This window comes from Mesoplodon bidens (genome assembly GCF_964165515.1).
Source record: "Mesoplodon bidens genome assembly, chromosome: 8".
Lineage (NCBI taxonomy): Eukaryota > Metazoa > Chordata > Mammalia > Artiodactyla > Ziphiidae > Mesoplodon > Mesoplodon bidens.
This window is the reverse complement of record NC_138165.1, coordinates 59,251,103-59,268,957: the sequence shown is the minus strand read 5'-3', so window position 1 is coordinate 59,268,957 and position 17,855 is coordinate 59,251,103. Positions and strand designations below refer to the sequence as shown.

The window sequence follows — 17,855 nt, the reverse complement described above, 5'->3', positions numbered from 1 at the left end:
ATTAAAGTCTTTCTGCTGATGGAAAGTTCTCTCTCTGGTGTTTTCTTTAATGCATTCATGATGCCTCTGTCTGGGCTCCCTTGCTAGAGATATCTTTCATTATAATCCACTTATCTAAGTTTGTGATTAAATTTCTAAATGTAAAATTTCCAGTGGCAAATTGCCAGGGTATCCAGTGAACTTTTCTTTTTTCTCTGAGATAAATCACTCTTTGAAAATTTTGGTTTTGCCTTTTGATCATTTTACTATTTTAAATGTGTGTGTGTGTGTGTGTGTACGTACACACACATTAATAGTGTGATATAGTTCGTTAAGTACTTTTTTTTTTTTTTTTTTTTTTTTTGCGGTGCGCGGGCCTCTCACTGTTGTGGCCTCTCCCGTTGCGGAGCACAGGCTCCGGACGCGCAGGCTCAGTGGCCATGGCTCACGGGTCCAGCCGCTCCGCGGCATGTGGGATCTTCCCGGACCGGGGCACGAACCCGCATCCCCTGCATCGGCAGGCAGGCTCTCAACCACTGCACCACCAGGGAAGCCCTCGTGAAGTACTTTTTACTTAGTATCATCAATTTCTGCCTGTTTCTGTGAAATTGGGGGTAGATAATATTGGTCAAATGTATGTACTGCATTTTTTTAATGTATGATAGTGGTAAATGAAATATATTTCAAAACAAGTGCCTTCAGGCTTTGTTGATCTGTTTGAAATGTCTAGAAACAGTAGAAAACCTTTGGAGATGCTGGTAGAAAGAATATAGTCTGTTTTCCATTGGTCAAGCATGTTCTTGCAACTTTCCTTTTAGTTTATGCCGTAAACGAAGAATCTAAAAACACCATTTGCTTTTCAACTTCGTTTGGAATGTTCTCTTTCAGCTATCACTCCATTCTTTTGAGAAGAATGAGATGAGACAGGATGAAAAATAAATTATGTCAAATCTCCTGAATGTGATGAGCAAGTTGTTAATGGTCAATGCCCAACCATAATAAATGAACACTTATAAAAGATAATAGAAGAAACTGCTAGAAAATTTTATAAGCTTATAAACATGTTATTATTTTTATGTCAACTGTGGATACATATTTCAAAAAGTTCCTTTGCAACAGTAGATGCATAATTAATCAAGATAACACAAAGCTATATTTTTAGTTTAACTGGATAACTCTCCTGACATTAAATATTTAGGACCTTATACTGCAGGAAATATTAATGAGTAATTAAGTATTTTTTTAATTTCAAAGGTCAATAGCATTTGAGAAGAGAATTATATCTTGTTCACACGTTCAAATTCTCCTGAATTCTTGTAAAACTCTTTAGAGTAACTGTTAAATATAAGCCCACATAAAATTACTCTCTTTCTGCACTCATACATATAAAACATATATATATATACACACACACACACACACTTGTTTATCTGCTTGTAAAATTTGGTAAAAAGAGGTTATCAAATTCTTCCCTGCATCTTCAAGAAGGCTGGACTACTACAGGCTAATACCATTAGATGCCTGTTTTATTTCCTAAACTATGTGCAGAAGTGATTGTACTAATTTTATTACTCTTCTAGAATGTAATGCTTTCAAATTGAATGCATTTTCTTTTTATTAACCTAAGCTTCTCCAAACAGGAGATGTCATAGATTTTATTTTTTCTTTAGTGACTCCCTTATGATTTTTTTCATATTATTTCTATCAATCTATTAACTTTTATTTTTTCCTACTCTAAAAAAAAAAGCCCTTCACTTGAGAATTTAAAAAGTTTAGACAGTATAGAACTTTTTCTATTCTTGATAACTTTTGGGGGTGGTACAGTGGAATGTCTGTAATTTATTTGTAAAGTGGAAAGAATTTTTCAGCTATTTACCATTGCCCACATGAGTTTTAGGGTTTCACAAATTACCCAAATTAACTTTACTGAGCACAGGGAAGATAATTCAGAAATTCAAACCAATGTGGAAATATGGGCTTTTCTATCCATCTGTCTCCCATTGCATGGAAAAGGCTCTTCATCAGGATTGTGGTCCGAGATCAAGAAAATTTAACTAGGAAAAAATTTACACGTGTAGACTCCATAATCTATTCACTTGTTTAGCAAATGTTTATTGAACATTTACTGTTTTCCAGGCAATATACTAGGTGCTGGGTGTATAACACTGAACAAGATAAACTATTTAGATGATACTAGAGGAGAGGAAAGTAAACAAATAAACCGACATACACTAGATTGTGAAGTATTGATCTTTTCTAAGTGTTACAAAGAAACAAACAACAAACAAACCTCAAGGGGCAGAGTGATTGCAACTGTGCTGAACAGATTGGTTTGGGAAGGCCTTTGAGGTTAATGAACTGAGAATGCAAGTTGTATGGTGGATACCTAATGAACAGTAGTACAAGGGCCTTGAGAAGGTATATCCTTGAGGAACAAGAAAGGGGCCAATGTGTCTGGGTTATGGGCTACAGGAATGAATAGAGAATGGTCAGAAGAAGAGGAAGCAAAAGTCCAACCAGCAGAATCTTTAAATTTTATGCTATGATGGAAGCCATGAGAGCATTTTAAGGAGGGAAGTATATTTTTCTTTCCTAAAGATTATCTTGGATTTTCTTTGGAGCACACATAGAAGCAACCAAAAGTGAAGACAGGAAAACCAGGTAGGAGACAGGTACAGTAGCCCAGGTGAGAAATGATGGCAGCTTGGCACTAAGGAAGAGGATGGGAAGTGGTTTGATGCTGGATAGATTAGGAAGGTGTTGCCAACTAGTTTGGCTGATGGATTGGTTTTCAAATGTGAGAAAAAGAAAGGATTTTAGGAGGACTCCTGGGCTTCTGGTCTAGGGCAGTGTGATGCCTTAATGGAGATGGGGACACCGAGGGGAGAATGGGCTGTGGACGACATAGGAGAATCATGAGCTCCATTATGTGTGTTCTGTGTGAGTTGCTCTCAGACATCCAAGTGGCAATATTCACTGGTAAGTTGAGTGTGTGAGTTCAGGAAAGAAGTCAGGACTGGAGGTATGGGAGTGGATATGGAGAAATGGGAATCATTAAGCACAGTATTTAAAGCTGGGGGCACTAAATGAGATCCCTTGAGGAATGATCAAAGTTAGAGAAGAAAAGGAGTTTGAGGACAAAGTTAGAGGTATGTCCATTTAGAGGTCAAAATGAGAGGAAATACTAGAAAAGGAGGCTGAGAAGAAGGGGCCACTGGGAAGTAAAAAAATGAGATTTAGTTTGCTCTGTCCCAAGTGAAAAAAGTCATTAAGGAGGGAGTCATGGAAGATTTGAGCAACAACCAGGGATTCAATCATGAGGACATGATTCCATGAGGTATCAAGATGCTCTTCCGTCAGGTGATAATGAGTTGGTTCTAAAATTACAAGAACATGTCCTAATACCCTCTGAACCAGGGAGGGCTTGGCAACTGCATAGAAGGTAGCTCCAGAAATATGTTCTTATTTTAGACTATGTCTCTATGGGTGGATTTGTTATTGGAAAATCTGAGGCAGCTTGCCACAGTAATGATTATCTTTCTCTCTTACAAATAGTTCATCATAGCTGAAGTGCCCCTTTCTTCACTGTGATGACACTTATGAAACATGACAATAGATGTGGCTACTTTTCTTTGAATAATGCACATATTACCTAAAGAAGCCAACTTGGGGAATAAACCAACCTCACCTGCTTAGAAACAGGGACATCTTCATTCAGGTTTCCAGAGAGGTTCATTGTGTTGCTTGAACCATGTGAGAAGTTGTGTTTCAATCTGTAGAAGTCATAGAGACAGGCATACTCACACAAATAGGTATGTCTGTAAATAGACACTCTGCATCCAGGGACGTGGATACCATAGGCGTTGGAGTTGCTTTCAGCTCGTGTAACAGAAAACACACAAAAAAGTGCCTTAAAACAAAAGAGTTTATTTTTCTCACACGTCAAAGTCCAGAAGTTGATGATCTAGGACAGTTGCTGTAGCTCCATGATGGCGTCTGAGTCTCAGATTTCATCTGCCTCCCACTCCATCATTCTTAGTGGGTGGCATTCACCCCATGGCCTTCAGATGGCTCTACCACCTCCAGGCATTAATATCTGTGCTCCAGGCAGGGATTGGAAAAAGGGCCAAAGGCAAAGAACCATACTTTCATACTTTTGGGGGGTTTTATATTTTTATTGGAGAACAATTCCATCCTCTTCTTGACACTTGTATCTGCAAATCATTGGCCAGAACTGTGTCATGCGGCCACTGTGCTACAAGGAAATTTGCAAATATGATTTTTTCCTTAAAATAGCCAGTGGACATTCTTTAAAAAATTGGATTTCTAGGTCCACATGCAAGCACTGCAGCAAAAGGTCCCAGGTCCCAGGTCCCAGCCCGTCTGACCAAGACTGAGTATCTTGAGGGAATCTTCACACGGTGGTGCCATGACCGAGATGAACCTTTGCAGGAAACATGAATGTTGACTGTGTGATGCACCACAAGTTACTGCACTCTGTGAGAGCTCAGTTTGTTTGCTTTGTGCCCCTGGAGTGGAATCCAAGTGGAAAGATCGGCATGAGGGTTGAGGTCTATAGATGCTCCCATACTGTGTGGCTGACAGGGTCTGGGTGCTCCGGATGGGTGTCAGGCCTGAGCCTGTGAGGTGGGAGAGCGAAGTTCAGGACACTGGACCACCAGAGACCTCCCGGCCCCAGGAAATATCAATCAGCAAGATCTCTCCCAGAGACCCCCGTCTCAATGCTAAGACCCAGCCCCACTCAATGACCAGCAAGCTACAATGCTGGACACCCCATGCCAAACAACTATCAAGACAGGAACATAACCCCACCCATTAGCAGAGAGGCTGCCTAAAATCATAATAAGTTGAAAAACACCACAAAACACAACTGGACACGGTCCTGCCCACCAGAAAGACAAGATCCAGCCTCATCCACCAGAACGCAGGCACCAGTCCCCTCCACGAGGAAGCCTACACAAGCCACTGAACCAACCTTACTCACTGGGGGCAGACACCAAAACCAGCAGGCACTACGAACCTGCAGCCTGTGAAAAGGAGACCCCAAACACAGTAAGTTAAGCAAAATGAGAAGACAGAGAAATATGCAGCAGATGAAGGAGCAAGGTAAAAACCCACCAGACCAAACAAATGAAGAGAAATAGGCAGTCTACCTGAAAAAGAATTCAGAATAATGATAGTAAAGATGATCCAAAATCTTGGAAATAGAATGGAGAAAATACAAGAAATGTTTAGCAAGGACCTAGAAGAGCTAAAGAGCAAACAAACAATGATGAACAACACAATAAATGGAATGAAAAATTCTCTAGAAGGAATCAATAGCAGAATAACTGAGGCAGAAGAATGGATAAGTGACCTGGAAGATAAAATAGTGGAAATAACTACTGCAAAGCAGAAAAAAGAAAAAAGAATGAAAAGAATTGAGGACAGTCTCAGAAACCTCTGGGGCAATATTAAATGCACCAACATTTGAATTATTGGAATCCCAAAGAAGAAGAGAAAAAGAAAGGGTCTGAGAAAATATTTGAAGAGATTATAGTTGAAAACTTCCCTAATATGGGAAAGGAAATAGTCAGTCGAGTCCAGGAAACACAGAGTCCCATACAGGATAAATCCAAGGAGAAACACGCCAAGACACATATTAATCAAACTATCAAAAATTAAATACAAAGAAAAAATATTAAATGCAGCAAGGGAAAAACAACAAATAACATACAAGGGAATCCCCATAAGGTTAACAGCTGATCTTTCAGCAGAAACTCTGCAAGCCAGAAGGGAGTGGCAGGACATATTTAAAGTGATGAAAGGGAAAAACCTACAACCAAGATTCCTCTACCCAGCAAGGATCTCATTCAGATTCAATGGAGAAATTAAAACCTTTACAGACAAGCAAAAGTTAAGAGAATTCAGCACCACCAAATCAGCTTTACAACAAATGCTAAAGGAACTTCTCTAGGCAAGAAACACAAGAGAAGGAAAACACCTACAATAACAAACCCAAAACAATTAAGAAAATGAGAATAGGAACATACATATTGATAATTACCTTAATGTAAATGGATTAAATGCTCCAACCAAAAGACATAGACTGGCTGAATGGATACATAAACAAGACTAGTATATATGCTGCCTACAAGAGATCCACTTCAGACCTAGGGACACATACAGACTGAAAGTGAGAGGATGGGAAAAGATATTCCATGCAAATGGAAATCAAAAGAAAGCTGGAGGGGCTTCCCTGGTGGCACAGTGGTGGGGAATCTGCCTGCCAATGCAGGGCACATGGGTTCGAGCCCTGGTCTGGGAAGATCCCACATGCCACGGAGCAACTAAGCCTGTGCACCACAACTACTGAGCTTGTGCTCTGGAGCCCACGAGCCACAACTGCTGAGCCCTCGTGCCACAGCTACTGAGGTCGGCACACCTAGAGCCTGTGCTCCACAATAAGAGAAGCCACCGCAATGAGAAGCCCACGCACTGCAATGAAGAGTAGCCCCCACTTGCTGCAACTAGAGAAAGCCCGCACACAGCAAGAAAGACTCAACGTCGCCAAAAATAAATGAAAATTTTAAAAATGAATCTATTAAAAAAAAAAGCTGGAGTAGCAATTCTCATATCAGACAAAATAGACTTTAAAATAAAGACTATTACAAGAGACAAAGAAGGATACTACATAATGATCAAGGGAAGTTTTACCCACAGCAATCAGAGAAGAAAAAGAAATAAAAGAAATCCAAATCAGAAAAGAAGAGGTAAAACTGTCACTGTGTGCATATGACATGATACTATACATAGAGAATCCTAAAGACTCTACCCGGAAGAGCTAAGAGCTCTACTCTACTAGAGCTAATCAATGAATTTGGTAAAGTAGCAGGATACAAAATTAATGCACAGAAATCTCTTACATTCCTATACATTAATGATGAAAAATCTGAAAGAGAAACTAAGGAACCAGTCCCATTTACCACTGCAACAAAAAGAATAAAATACCCAGGAATAAACCTACCTAAGGAGACAAAAGACCCGTCTGTATGCAGAAAACTATAAGACACTGATGAAAGAAATTAAAGGTGGAGAGATATACCATGTTCCTGGATTGGAAGAATCAACATTGTGAAAATGACGACACTACCCAAAGCAATCTACAGATTCAATGCAATCCCTATCAAACTACCAACGGCATTTTCAACAGAACTAGAACAAAAAATTTCACAATTTGTAAGGAAACACAAAAGACCCTGAGTAGCTAAAGCAAACTTAAGAAAGAGAAACAGGGCTGCAGGAATCAGGTTCCCTGACCTCAGACTATACTACCAAGCTACAGTAATCCAGACAGTATAGTACTGGTACAAAAACAGAAATATTGATCAATGGAACAGGATAGAAAGCCCAGAGATAAACCGACACACATATGGTCACGTTATCTTTAATAAAGGAGGCAAGAATATATAACGGAAAAAAGACAGCCTCTTCAGTGAGTGGTGCTGGGAAAAATGGACAGCTGCATGTAAAAGAATGAAATTAGAACACTCCCTAACACCATACACAAAAATAAACTCAAAATGGATTAAAGAGCTAAATGTAAGGCCAGACACTATAAAAGTCTTAGGGGAAAACACAGGCAGAACACTCTATGTCATAAATCACAGCAAGATCCTTTTAGACCCACCTCCTAGAGAAATGGAAATAAAAACAAAAATAAACAGTTGGGACCTAATGAAACTTAAAAGATTTTGCACAGCAAAGGAAACCATAAACAAGATGAAAAACAACCCTGAGAATGGGAGAAAATATTTGCAAATGAAGCAACTGACAAAGGATTAATCTCCAAAATATACAAGCAGCCCATGCAGCTCAATATCAAAAAAACAACCCAATCAAAAAATGGGCAGAAGACCTATATAGACATTTCTCCAAAGAAGATATACAGATTGCCAACAAACACATGAAAGGATGATCAACATCACTAATCATTAGAGAAGTGCAAATCAAAACTACAATGAGGTATCACCTCACACTGGTCAGAACGACCATCATCAAAAAATCTACAAACAATAAATGCTGGAGAGGGTGTGGAGAAAAAGGAACCCTCTTGCACTGTTGGTGGGAATGTAAATTGATACAGCCACTATGGAGAACAATATGGAGGTTCCTTAAAAACTAAAAATAGAACTACCATACGACCCAGCAATCCCACTACTGAGCATATACCCTGAACAAACCATAATTCAAAAAGAGTCAGGTACCACAATATTCATTGCAGCTCTATTTACAATAACCTGGACATGGAAGCAACCTAAGTGCCCATCAACAGATGAATGGATAAATAAGATGTGGCACATATACACAATGGAATATTACTCAGCCATAAAAAGAGATGAAATTGAGTTATTTGTAGTGAGGTGGATGGACCTAGAGTCTGTCATACAGAGTGAAGTAAGTCAGAAAGAGGAAAACAAATACCATATGCTAACACATATATATGGAATCTAAAGAAAAAAAACAAAAGATGAACCTAGGGGTAAGACAGGAATAAAGACAGAGACCTAGAGAATGGAGTTGAGGACACGGGGAGAGGGGAAGGGTAAGCTGGGATGAAGTGAGAGAGTGGCATGGACACATATACACTACCAAATGTAAAATAGATAGCTAGTGGGAAGCAGCCACATAGCACGGGGAGATCAGCTCGGTGCTTTGTGACCACCTAGAGGGGTGAGATAGGGAGGGTGGGAGGGAGGCTCAAGAGGGAGGGGATATGGGGATATGTGTATGCATATAGCTGATTCACTTTGTTATACAGCAGAAACTAACACAACATTGTAAAGCAATTATACTCCAGTAATGACGTTAAAAAAAAATTGTAGTTCTAGAAGACAGAATATAGTGATGTCTGCCACAGCTGCCAAGTTGGTTTAGAAGGCTTGGAAAACTGGTTTCAAGCCCTCTTTCTGTCAGTATGTCTTGTGGCAAAAGTTTGTTCAGAGATAGGTAAAATATTTGTGTGGACTTCTTGCAAAATTTTCTGTGGCTTTGTTATGTGAAACAAACCTATGGCAATTATTAATACCGTAAACCCAAACTCATTGTATATTTTATGGTACGCTTGCAGGCCTCCCATGCCTGTATTTGATGTAATTTAGGATTCCGCAGTGAGTTACATGGAAGAAGAGGTTGGCAGTTAAAAGGTTTGAGGAAGTTACTAAACATCTTGTCATTGCAAGGCCAGAGGTTACCCTCTCATAACATAGGGATGATAATACCTGCTTTCTCCTTCACAGGGTCAGTGTGAATCCTTAATGGGGCTCTTGCTACAGAGTGCTTTTAGCTCTTCAAAAATATGGCACGAAGTCGTAAGATTGGGAGGTTGAAAAAAATCATCCCTCAGTCCTTTGGCGCAGGGCCAAAGGGCCAACTTCTCTGAAATGTTGCCAGAGTCAGGGTTTTTCTGAATTGTGAATGAATCCTGACAAAAGGAACAGTAAAACTTCAGCGAGTGCTCTCTCTCTGGCAGGCACTCGCCTCAGAACTTTCCCTCCATTATTTGATTGCATCCTTACCCCCTAAGGGCTATGGGATGATGGCCCTCCTCATTTTGTAGGTGGGACCCTGAGGCTCCCAGGCTGGGGGATCAGCCAGGGTCACCACGTGTGATGCTGTAAGCAGATGAGGGCTGTGGGCTCAGGCCGTTTTTAATCCAGCTTTGATGTTTTCTAGCTGAGGTGACCTTGGGATAATTATTTAACATCCTCAATGACCAGTTTCTTCTACATCTGAAAAATAAGAATAATTGCTCATAGTATTATGTGAGGATTAGGTGAAATGAGATGTAAATTGCCTTGCGCAAGCTGCTCAGAGACCCTACACAGGGTTAGAAAGGATCTACATTTTCAGGGCTATGCAAAATTACTTGCGTTGGTATTGGGGCACATTATAAGTCTCTCTCCTTTCAGAGGAGGGTCACTGAGATCGATTGCGAACAACTTACTACCTCTGTGACCTTGGGCTTGTCACTTACCCCTCCATGCCTCAGTTTCCTCATCTTTAAAGTGGGGGATAATGTGAATAACTAATTCATAAGGCTGTGGTGAGAGTTCAGTGAAGTGCTCAGGTCAGTATTTTGTATATTGACAGATTATGAGGGATGGAATGCAGTGCACCGTATTGCAATCAGAAATTAGGCAAATCGCTGCGAAAAAACAAATGCTTCTGTGATTTCTCCAGCAGTGTTAGTTAACTTGAATTAGGCAACTGGTTGGAGTCCCCATCCTGGTCAGTTGAGTCGGTCCTAACAGTGGGCGTCCTCCCCTCCAGCCCCTGTTACTCGGCCATCTTTATTGAACCATTGTCTCTGCACAGTTGCCATGAGATGGCGCTATCAGGATATGCACGTTCAAGTTTGCTTTTCTCCTCCTCATTGCTGTTCCCTCAGGCTGCAAGCAAATTGGAACAGTTTTTATTTTCTTTTTACGTTTTGTACCTTTTTAGATATTCAAGGACTTCAGCAATAAGATTACATTTAAGGGAAATTGAAATGCATATGAAGTGTAAGGCACATTTTTCATAGTTTGAATGGCCTTTAAATGATTAGAAAACTGAGGCTAAAAGGAGAAACTGTTTTTTTATTTCTCTTAATATTCATCAGTTTAGAGCTAACCTTGCAAATACATTTTGGATGCTAAGATATAGAGTAAATAAGTTGATTTGGACACTCAACGATCTTCCTGAGATAAATTATTCATGCCATCGTGGGTAGCACATGCTTCCTGCATAATATATTTTTTCATCATAGTCACAGCATTTTTCCATTTGTGTTTTACTAACAGAGGAGTGGCAGCTCTAATTGTTTCTTGTTTCCTCTTATTTTGTTTATCGTGAACTCTTGTGTGGCTTATTCAAGTAATAGTTACAAGAATGACTCCCGATGTCTTCTGAGGAATAATTTAGTGAGTTTCAGGTCTTTAGAGGGAAGCAAGGCAGCATACTTTAGTGGAGTAAGACATACCTATGTTCAAATTCCATCCTGCACGTTCCATCAACTCAACAGAGATTCTCCATTTACTAGTGGATGTAAAGCTTGCAGCATGGCAAATGGTGGAAGCTTCATCAAATCTAGTTTCCCATCTTCTGTCCTCACGCTTCTTGGGAAAAGAGAGGTAATGAGGTATAGGATTATAGGTAATACAGATACTAAAAATGTGTGGGTGTTTTTAGGTGTAAGATTGCTGTGGCATCTTGAACTCAGGTGTTTTGGTGAATTCTCTAAGAGCTCTATTTCAGAATTTTTTTTTTTTTTTGGTCAAGATTAGTCTTAGCTTTCTACTGTCACTATCCTTGTTTTTTTAAAAAAAATTATTGCCGTATAGTTGATTTATAATGTGTTAATTTCTGCTGTACAGCAAAGTGAGTCAATTATACATATATATATTATTTTTCATATTCTTTTCCTTTATGGTTTATCACAGGATATTGAGTAGAGTTCCCTGTGCTATGCAGTAGGACCTTGTTGTTTATCCATTCTATATATAATAGTTTGCATCTGCTAATCCCAAACTCCCAATCCTTCCTTCCCCCACCCACCTCCCCCTTGGCAACCAGAAGTCTGTTCTCTATGTCTGTACTGTCCCTATCCTTGTTAATTAGTGATAGCCAGGAGATAATGGTGGCTGCAGGTGTCCAGTAGGCACCCCAAGCCACTCTGCTCATGGATCTTCCACTGGCTTTGGTGAACACAAAAGGACCCTTAAAGCCAGTGGGTCCCTTTGCAGAGTCAATACAGGGCTCTGTACCAGGGAGGGAGCCTGAAAGAAGACCAGGGCTCACAGCAACGTGTGTTCAGGTCTTGCGATTGAAACCCAAAATTGATGCAAAATTCAAAATATTTATGTATAAATTATTGACTAATAAATCCAGCTCACATACAGTCTCGCTGGAGCTCCTTTTAAATCTCTTTTTGGGTTCCCACCTATGGCCATTTAGAGTCTAACAAACATGCTTCTGGTCCTCCATATCTTTGGCTTGCATTGTAATGACATGAATACACTTTTAGATATGCTGAAACTATGTCTCCCACTAATGAGAATGAACAGAGTCATCTTCCGTACCCTGGTCATTTCCCATCACAAAAGAAGTGGCCTCAGTAGATAGCTGGTCCTGCTGGTTACCTAACTTATTAATAGTAATAGCCTTAGGTAAACTACCCCCAAAATGCAAATCATCGTTTTTATCAAAAGTTCTCTAACATTACAATGACTTAATCCATCATTATACAGAAGGCCAGTTCACTTGCTTCCCCAGGGGTATATTTTTCAACTCACTTGATTTGTAGGATTTACTAGAAAGTTACCTTGTTTTATGGGGGCAGTATTTTGATGTTTTTCAGGTGCCTTAATGGAATTCATGGCAATGGTGCCTTCTAAAAAATGTCCGTACTAAAGTTTTGTAGCAAATCTATATTATGAAGAATTAATCACCTATTCACGTGTGTGTGTGTGTGTGTGTAGACTTTAAAATATCATGATACAGTTCCCAAACCATTCACTGTTGTGTTGCTTGTTAAGTATGTGGATTTGCCATTAGCAAAGTGAAATACCCATTGTCTAGGGTGTGTGTGTGTGTGTGTGTGTGTGTGTGTATACAAAGATGTCTCATATAAGGGGGTACAGTTTGCATCTAGTCCAGAGGTTTATGAATTGGGTCCAGTAGTGCCCCAAAGGTTGCATGGAATGGTCTAACAGGCCACTCATAGGGACAAACAGTCAAACAGGGGAGCTCTGTTTAATTTCAGCTGGAGCATTCCACTCTTTTCGATATTGGCATGCAATGCAGAAATTTGAAGGAAAGCATTTGGTTGCTTATCCAAATATTATCTTCATCCCTGGACCAAGGCAGGACATCAGAGAGCTGTGAAATTGAACTCTATTGGTTGATTCCTCATAGAATTATTTTCACTGATTTGTACTTTGCCACTGTACCCTTGGAGTGTTCTAGAAGAGCCCAAGACCCCACTGACCACACATTGCTGTTGTCTATTTTATAGATGAGGTGATGTGTTGAGTGCATTGCTCAGCACAGCATCTGTATTGATGAGAACTCTTGGGGTAAAATTCCACCAGTGCTTGGAAGCAGGGGAATGGCTTCTCCTAAAACAATAAAAAAAAAAGAATATATACTTTACTTCTACATATATGAGGGCTATAGTAGCCACTTTTTTTTTTTTTTTGGTCCCTAGGAAGTTCACAGTCAGACTTGCTACCCACTTTTAGCAGTTCTTTGGTAAATATTTAGGGGGAAAGGTTTCTACCCTTGACATCCTTTCTTACTGTTCCATCCTTTTATTGCCCTACACTTATCTGTCTTAATGTATTTTTCTAATACATGTATTGTGGTAGGTTACCCCAGATCTCTTTAATTCCATGTAGAATTTTCCTATTCTCTTTTGGGCAACTACCTGGATGTCCTGTAGGCACATCAAACTTAATATTTTCTAAAGAAAATTCTCTTTATCTTCCTTTTTAAACCGTCCCCTCTTCTCATTTCTCATTTTTGGTAGAGGGGTCCCATTGGTCTGGAATCTGTCTTTTCTATTCTCTCTCTCTCATACATCCCACCCAGTTGTTAACCAAATCCTTTAAACCCAGCCTCTGCACTACCTTTCAAACTTCTCCTGATTCTCTCATTCATCAGTACTTGCATGGACTATTTCTCTAGTTTCATAACTGGCCTCAATTTCTCTGTAATCATGTTATGAACATTATGTTCACTGATGTCAGTTATTTAAAAGTCATTTGCTCTCCTGTGATTCTTATTGTTATTATTTACAGAATGAAGCCCACATCTCTCACATGACATTCAAGGCTTTTTATAATTTGCTTCCCAACCTACGTTCTAAATCTCATCTCTGTCCATTCCTCCCTCTCCCATGTGTCCTTCACTGTAGCCACTTGCCCGCTTCCCGGTCCCCAAACACAAAATGCATTTCAGCACCTAGTTCTCTTGGCCTGAAATGCCCTTCCTGGCACCTTCAAGCCCTTTTCCCCTGGCTCCTTTCAAATATTACCTTGTGGAGATTTCCCTCTTGTTTTTTTCCTCACCACAGAAGAACGGATTGCCTTTTCCTCATTCTTTCTCTGTCACTCTCTTAGTACCATTGTTAGAATGTTCATTGCCCTTTTTGGACTTTGCTGTATGTACAGATCTTCCTCCAAAAATCGTGAGCTCCTCAGGAGTTTGGCTGAGTAGAAGGAGGGAATGAACCAGGTATCTGCCAACCCTGCTCTTAAAAGCAAAAGTAAACTGGGGGACTGTAGAACCCCTAGAATTGATAACACCTTTCATGGGTAAGGATTGAAAGCATGGGCTAATGCACGTCTGACCTTAAAATGTTAATATTTTGTAAACTTTCTTTATGGTCATGGTACATTTGTAATGCCATTATGCTAAAGGTTCTAGCAGTCCAAGTGAGTTTTTGTAATTTCTTTACAGAAGAAACTTATGCGATGTTCTTTTTTTCTTTTAGGAATAGGCGAGCCAAGAGGCTGAAAATCTGAAGAATGTTTCCAAAGTGTAATCTGGCTGTCATTTGCTGGTTATGGAGGGGCATGAGGAAGCTATTTCTATTACTTTCTTTCTTGCTGTCCCATGCAGCTCATTTGGAAGGCAAAAAGGATAATCAGTTCATCTGGAAACCAGGTAGGGATGTCCTGGCTCTCCCTTTGTCCCATTTTCGTTAATGAGAAGACTATTCTTTCCATCCTTGTACTTCTTATTTGTGGAGTAGTGGGAAATCTCCAGAGAGGGAAAAACTAGATTCTTCTTCTTTACAATACATTTGATGCTTATTCCTGCATAATTGTCACCTCCATCCATGATGCTTGTTATCCTTCTGAATTTTCATGTTGTTGTCAGTTAAAGGGATGATTTCCATAGTTACATCTGCTTCTCCTTTGTCAAATATATCACTGCTGTGCAGCACATTTGTAGCGAAAATGGCATCTGAATTTAGCTGATATCCTCAGCTAAAAATGCTTTGGGCCACTAATATATGTCTCTTTCTCTTAGGGTACAAACTAGTTAGCTATTTATTATTGAATGTTTTCTAGCATAGATTCTGTATATCTAAGTTTTGGGGCATGAAAAATTATCCTAACAGCTTTGCCCATTAGTTATAATTTTACAGTTGCCTTAATGTGTTCTGAGATCCTTAGCTACCTCGTACATAAGTATATGAATAAGTTGAGTTGAGGTTTGGAGACTTGCATATAACTTATGTTCTTTTCTAGATATTTCCTTAATGTGGCTTTGGGAAAGATCTGTTTAATTTTAAAGGCTAATACTTTATCAGCTTAAATTATGAACCCCAAATATCTTGGCTGTTTGTATCACTGATGTTTTTCTTTGCCCTAGATTTTAATTTTCTTCAAGTTTCACAATCAGATCATTTAAAATATGTATTACTGTTTCAAGAGTCCATTCTTGCAAATATAGATAACTTATACACCTAATATCTTAGAACTGGAAAATGTGATGTTGTAGAAGATCTATGGTTCTCGGAGAGTTTTCACTTTAGTCTCATCATCCGTAAATTAAATAGACTGCAAACATATTATGTCATCATGGAAATATGTATAATAGTGATATTTGCAATATTTAAATGGTTTTGCAAAAATGAAAGTGAATTATGCTTTAAAGTATATTAAGTAAAACCCCAGCACCATTAGGGATACAGTCTGGAGGAAATTTAATTGCATTAAAGCCCCTATAAATTAATTTAATTGTGAGCTCTAATACCACATTAATGATTTTCATTTTTTACCTCACAGTTTTAGGAAGTTTGGAAATAGTTCTAAAAGTCAAGATTGCATTTATGTGAATGAGGCTATTTTATTTTAATCAGAAAAGAGTAAACATTTTATCAGATCTAAATAAGCACATTTATATGACTGTACTCCTGTCTAAAGTTCTCAAAAAAGTGCAATTAAGATGGAAAGTAGCAAATCTGAAACGTGAATGGGATGCATTAAGAAAATGGGTTTCCGCAATGAAGAGTAGCCCCTGCTCGCTGGAACTAGAGAAAGCCTGCGTGCAGCAACAAAGCCCCAACACGGCCAAAAATAAATAAATTTAAAAAGTAAATAAATTTAAAAGAAAATGGGCTTATTTTGAAGGAAATTTAAAAAATAGGCCTGCTTTTCTAAAAGTAGGTCAATGGAACAAGCTGGTACAGACCCACTCTACAGTGGGGATGGACACTTTGATAGCTGTCACACTTAAGTTTCAGAAGTGAGGATCCTTCCCATCAGATGTTTTGCACTGTTCAAAATGAATATCGATGTCATCACTCTCACTTTCTCTGGTATTCGTTACTTCTTTCCCTCATTAGTGTGCCATCAAAAAGGTAATAACATATTTTTTCCCATATGGTTTCATTTCTCAATTACTTGTATGTGATCAGACATTTTAAAAGTTGACAAAATTTCAGAGATATAAAATTAAAAGCCAAAGTCTAGGCCATGTGTTCCACTCTCCCTTTTCTTATATATCCTTCAGAAACATTCCTTGCACATGTAAGTACATCTCTATGCATAGTTGTGTATATAAATCACACAAAATACACACACACACATAAGTTTTACTCTAATTATTAGTTAGGGTTCTGCCAAAAAAAGAAATGGTACATGCGAAGTAGGTCATTGAGAAGAGTTTAATAAAAGAACTATTTACAGAAGTAGGAAAGTATCAACAAGGTTTAAGATCAGCTACCAGGAATTGTGGAGTGCCCCTGAGCAGGTATCAGTCTTTATGACACTGGGTCTGCAGGGGCAAAGGAAGGAAGTAGTTTCTAGAGTCTGGAGAGAAAACTTTTTTATGGAGAGGGTGCTTGAGAGATGCTGTGGCCTTTAGAGGGGTATAAACAACGTGCAGAGAAAAGTTGGGAAGAGGCTCAAGGTGATGAATGGCCCTTGTCCTTACATCTCCTGCCAGGGATCTCATTGGCTGAATCCAACCAGAAGCCACAAGGCAAGGGAAGGGAACCCATCAATGCCTCCATACAGACCTGCCTCCTGGGCAGGAAGCCAAGTGTGGAATGGTGGAGAATGTGGATCTGAAAATATCTAATTTTTACATACCTGTTGGTACATTCACACAAACACTGTTTCAAACAATCAGAATCATACTTGGCAGAATCATCTTCTCCAGGTTGCTTTTATCATATAATGATGTCTTGATGAATATTACACATTAGTGCACATGGGTCAGTTTCATCTTTTAATGGTTGCATAGTTTTCTTTTGTACTTTTGTTTAATAATTTATTTAAACAGTGCCCTATTGGTTTATCTTTTCTTTCCCTATTGCCTGGCATTTCATTGGCTTTTCATTTTTTGCTATTATAAATAGTACTGACATGAATGCAACATTATTTTAAAGGCAGTAAATCAATTTGAGGAGTCATATGCCCCAGAGCATTCTGGGTCATCACCTTCAAAGACAACCTCAACATCTTAGAATCTGTACCTACTTATGCATGATTTATTATTTCTCATTTGCATTTAAAAAAAAGCTTGATTGCAGTTGAAATTAACTGCATTTTTTTTGTAGTATATTATCAAATCCAACAACTCAGGTCCAGTGTAATCTGGAATTTGAATAGATTTCCCTGGAGACCCAGATAGATATACCTTATTTTAGAAACCTGGAAACCATTCTCTGGATTTAGATTGTGGCACCAATCACTTAAGCTCTTTGCTGGTATCTATTGTTTTTCCCCTGAATCCATAGGTTAGATGTTAGTCAACCTCATCCAAATTAGAAGCATTTCTAAGTGAGTCCTGGCTTTGGAAAAACAATAGATAGATGA

The 17,855-nt window shown here is 39.0% G+C and overlaps 1 protein-coding gene across 1 annotated transcript in view; it reads left to right on the top strand.

Moving 5' to 3' along the window:
* Positions 1-14,549: 14,549 nt before the first annotated feature.
* THSD7B (thrombospondin type 1 domain containing 7B) overlaps positions 14,550-17,855 on the top strand; it is a gene marked incomplete at its 5' end in the record, with an annotated part of 794,653 nt that continues 791,347 nt past the window's right edge. Inside the window, one exon of the mRNA XM_081243155.1 lies at positions 14,550-14,688. Coding sequence (XP_081099281.1) covers positions 14,550-14,688 — 139 coding nt within the window. The remainder of the gene's footprint in view (positions 14,689-17,855) is intronic.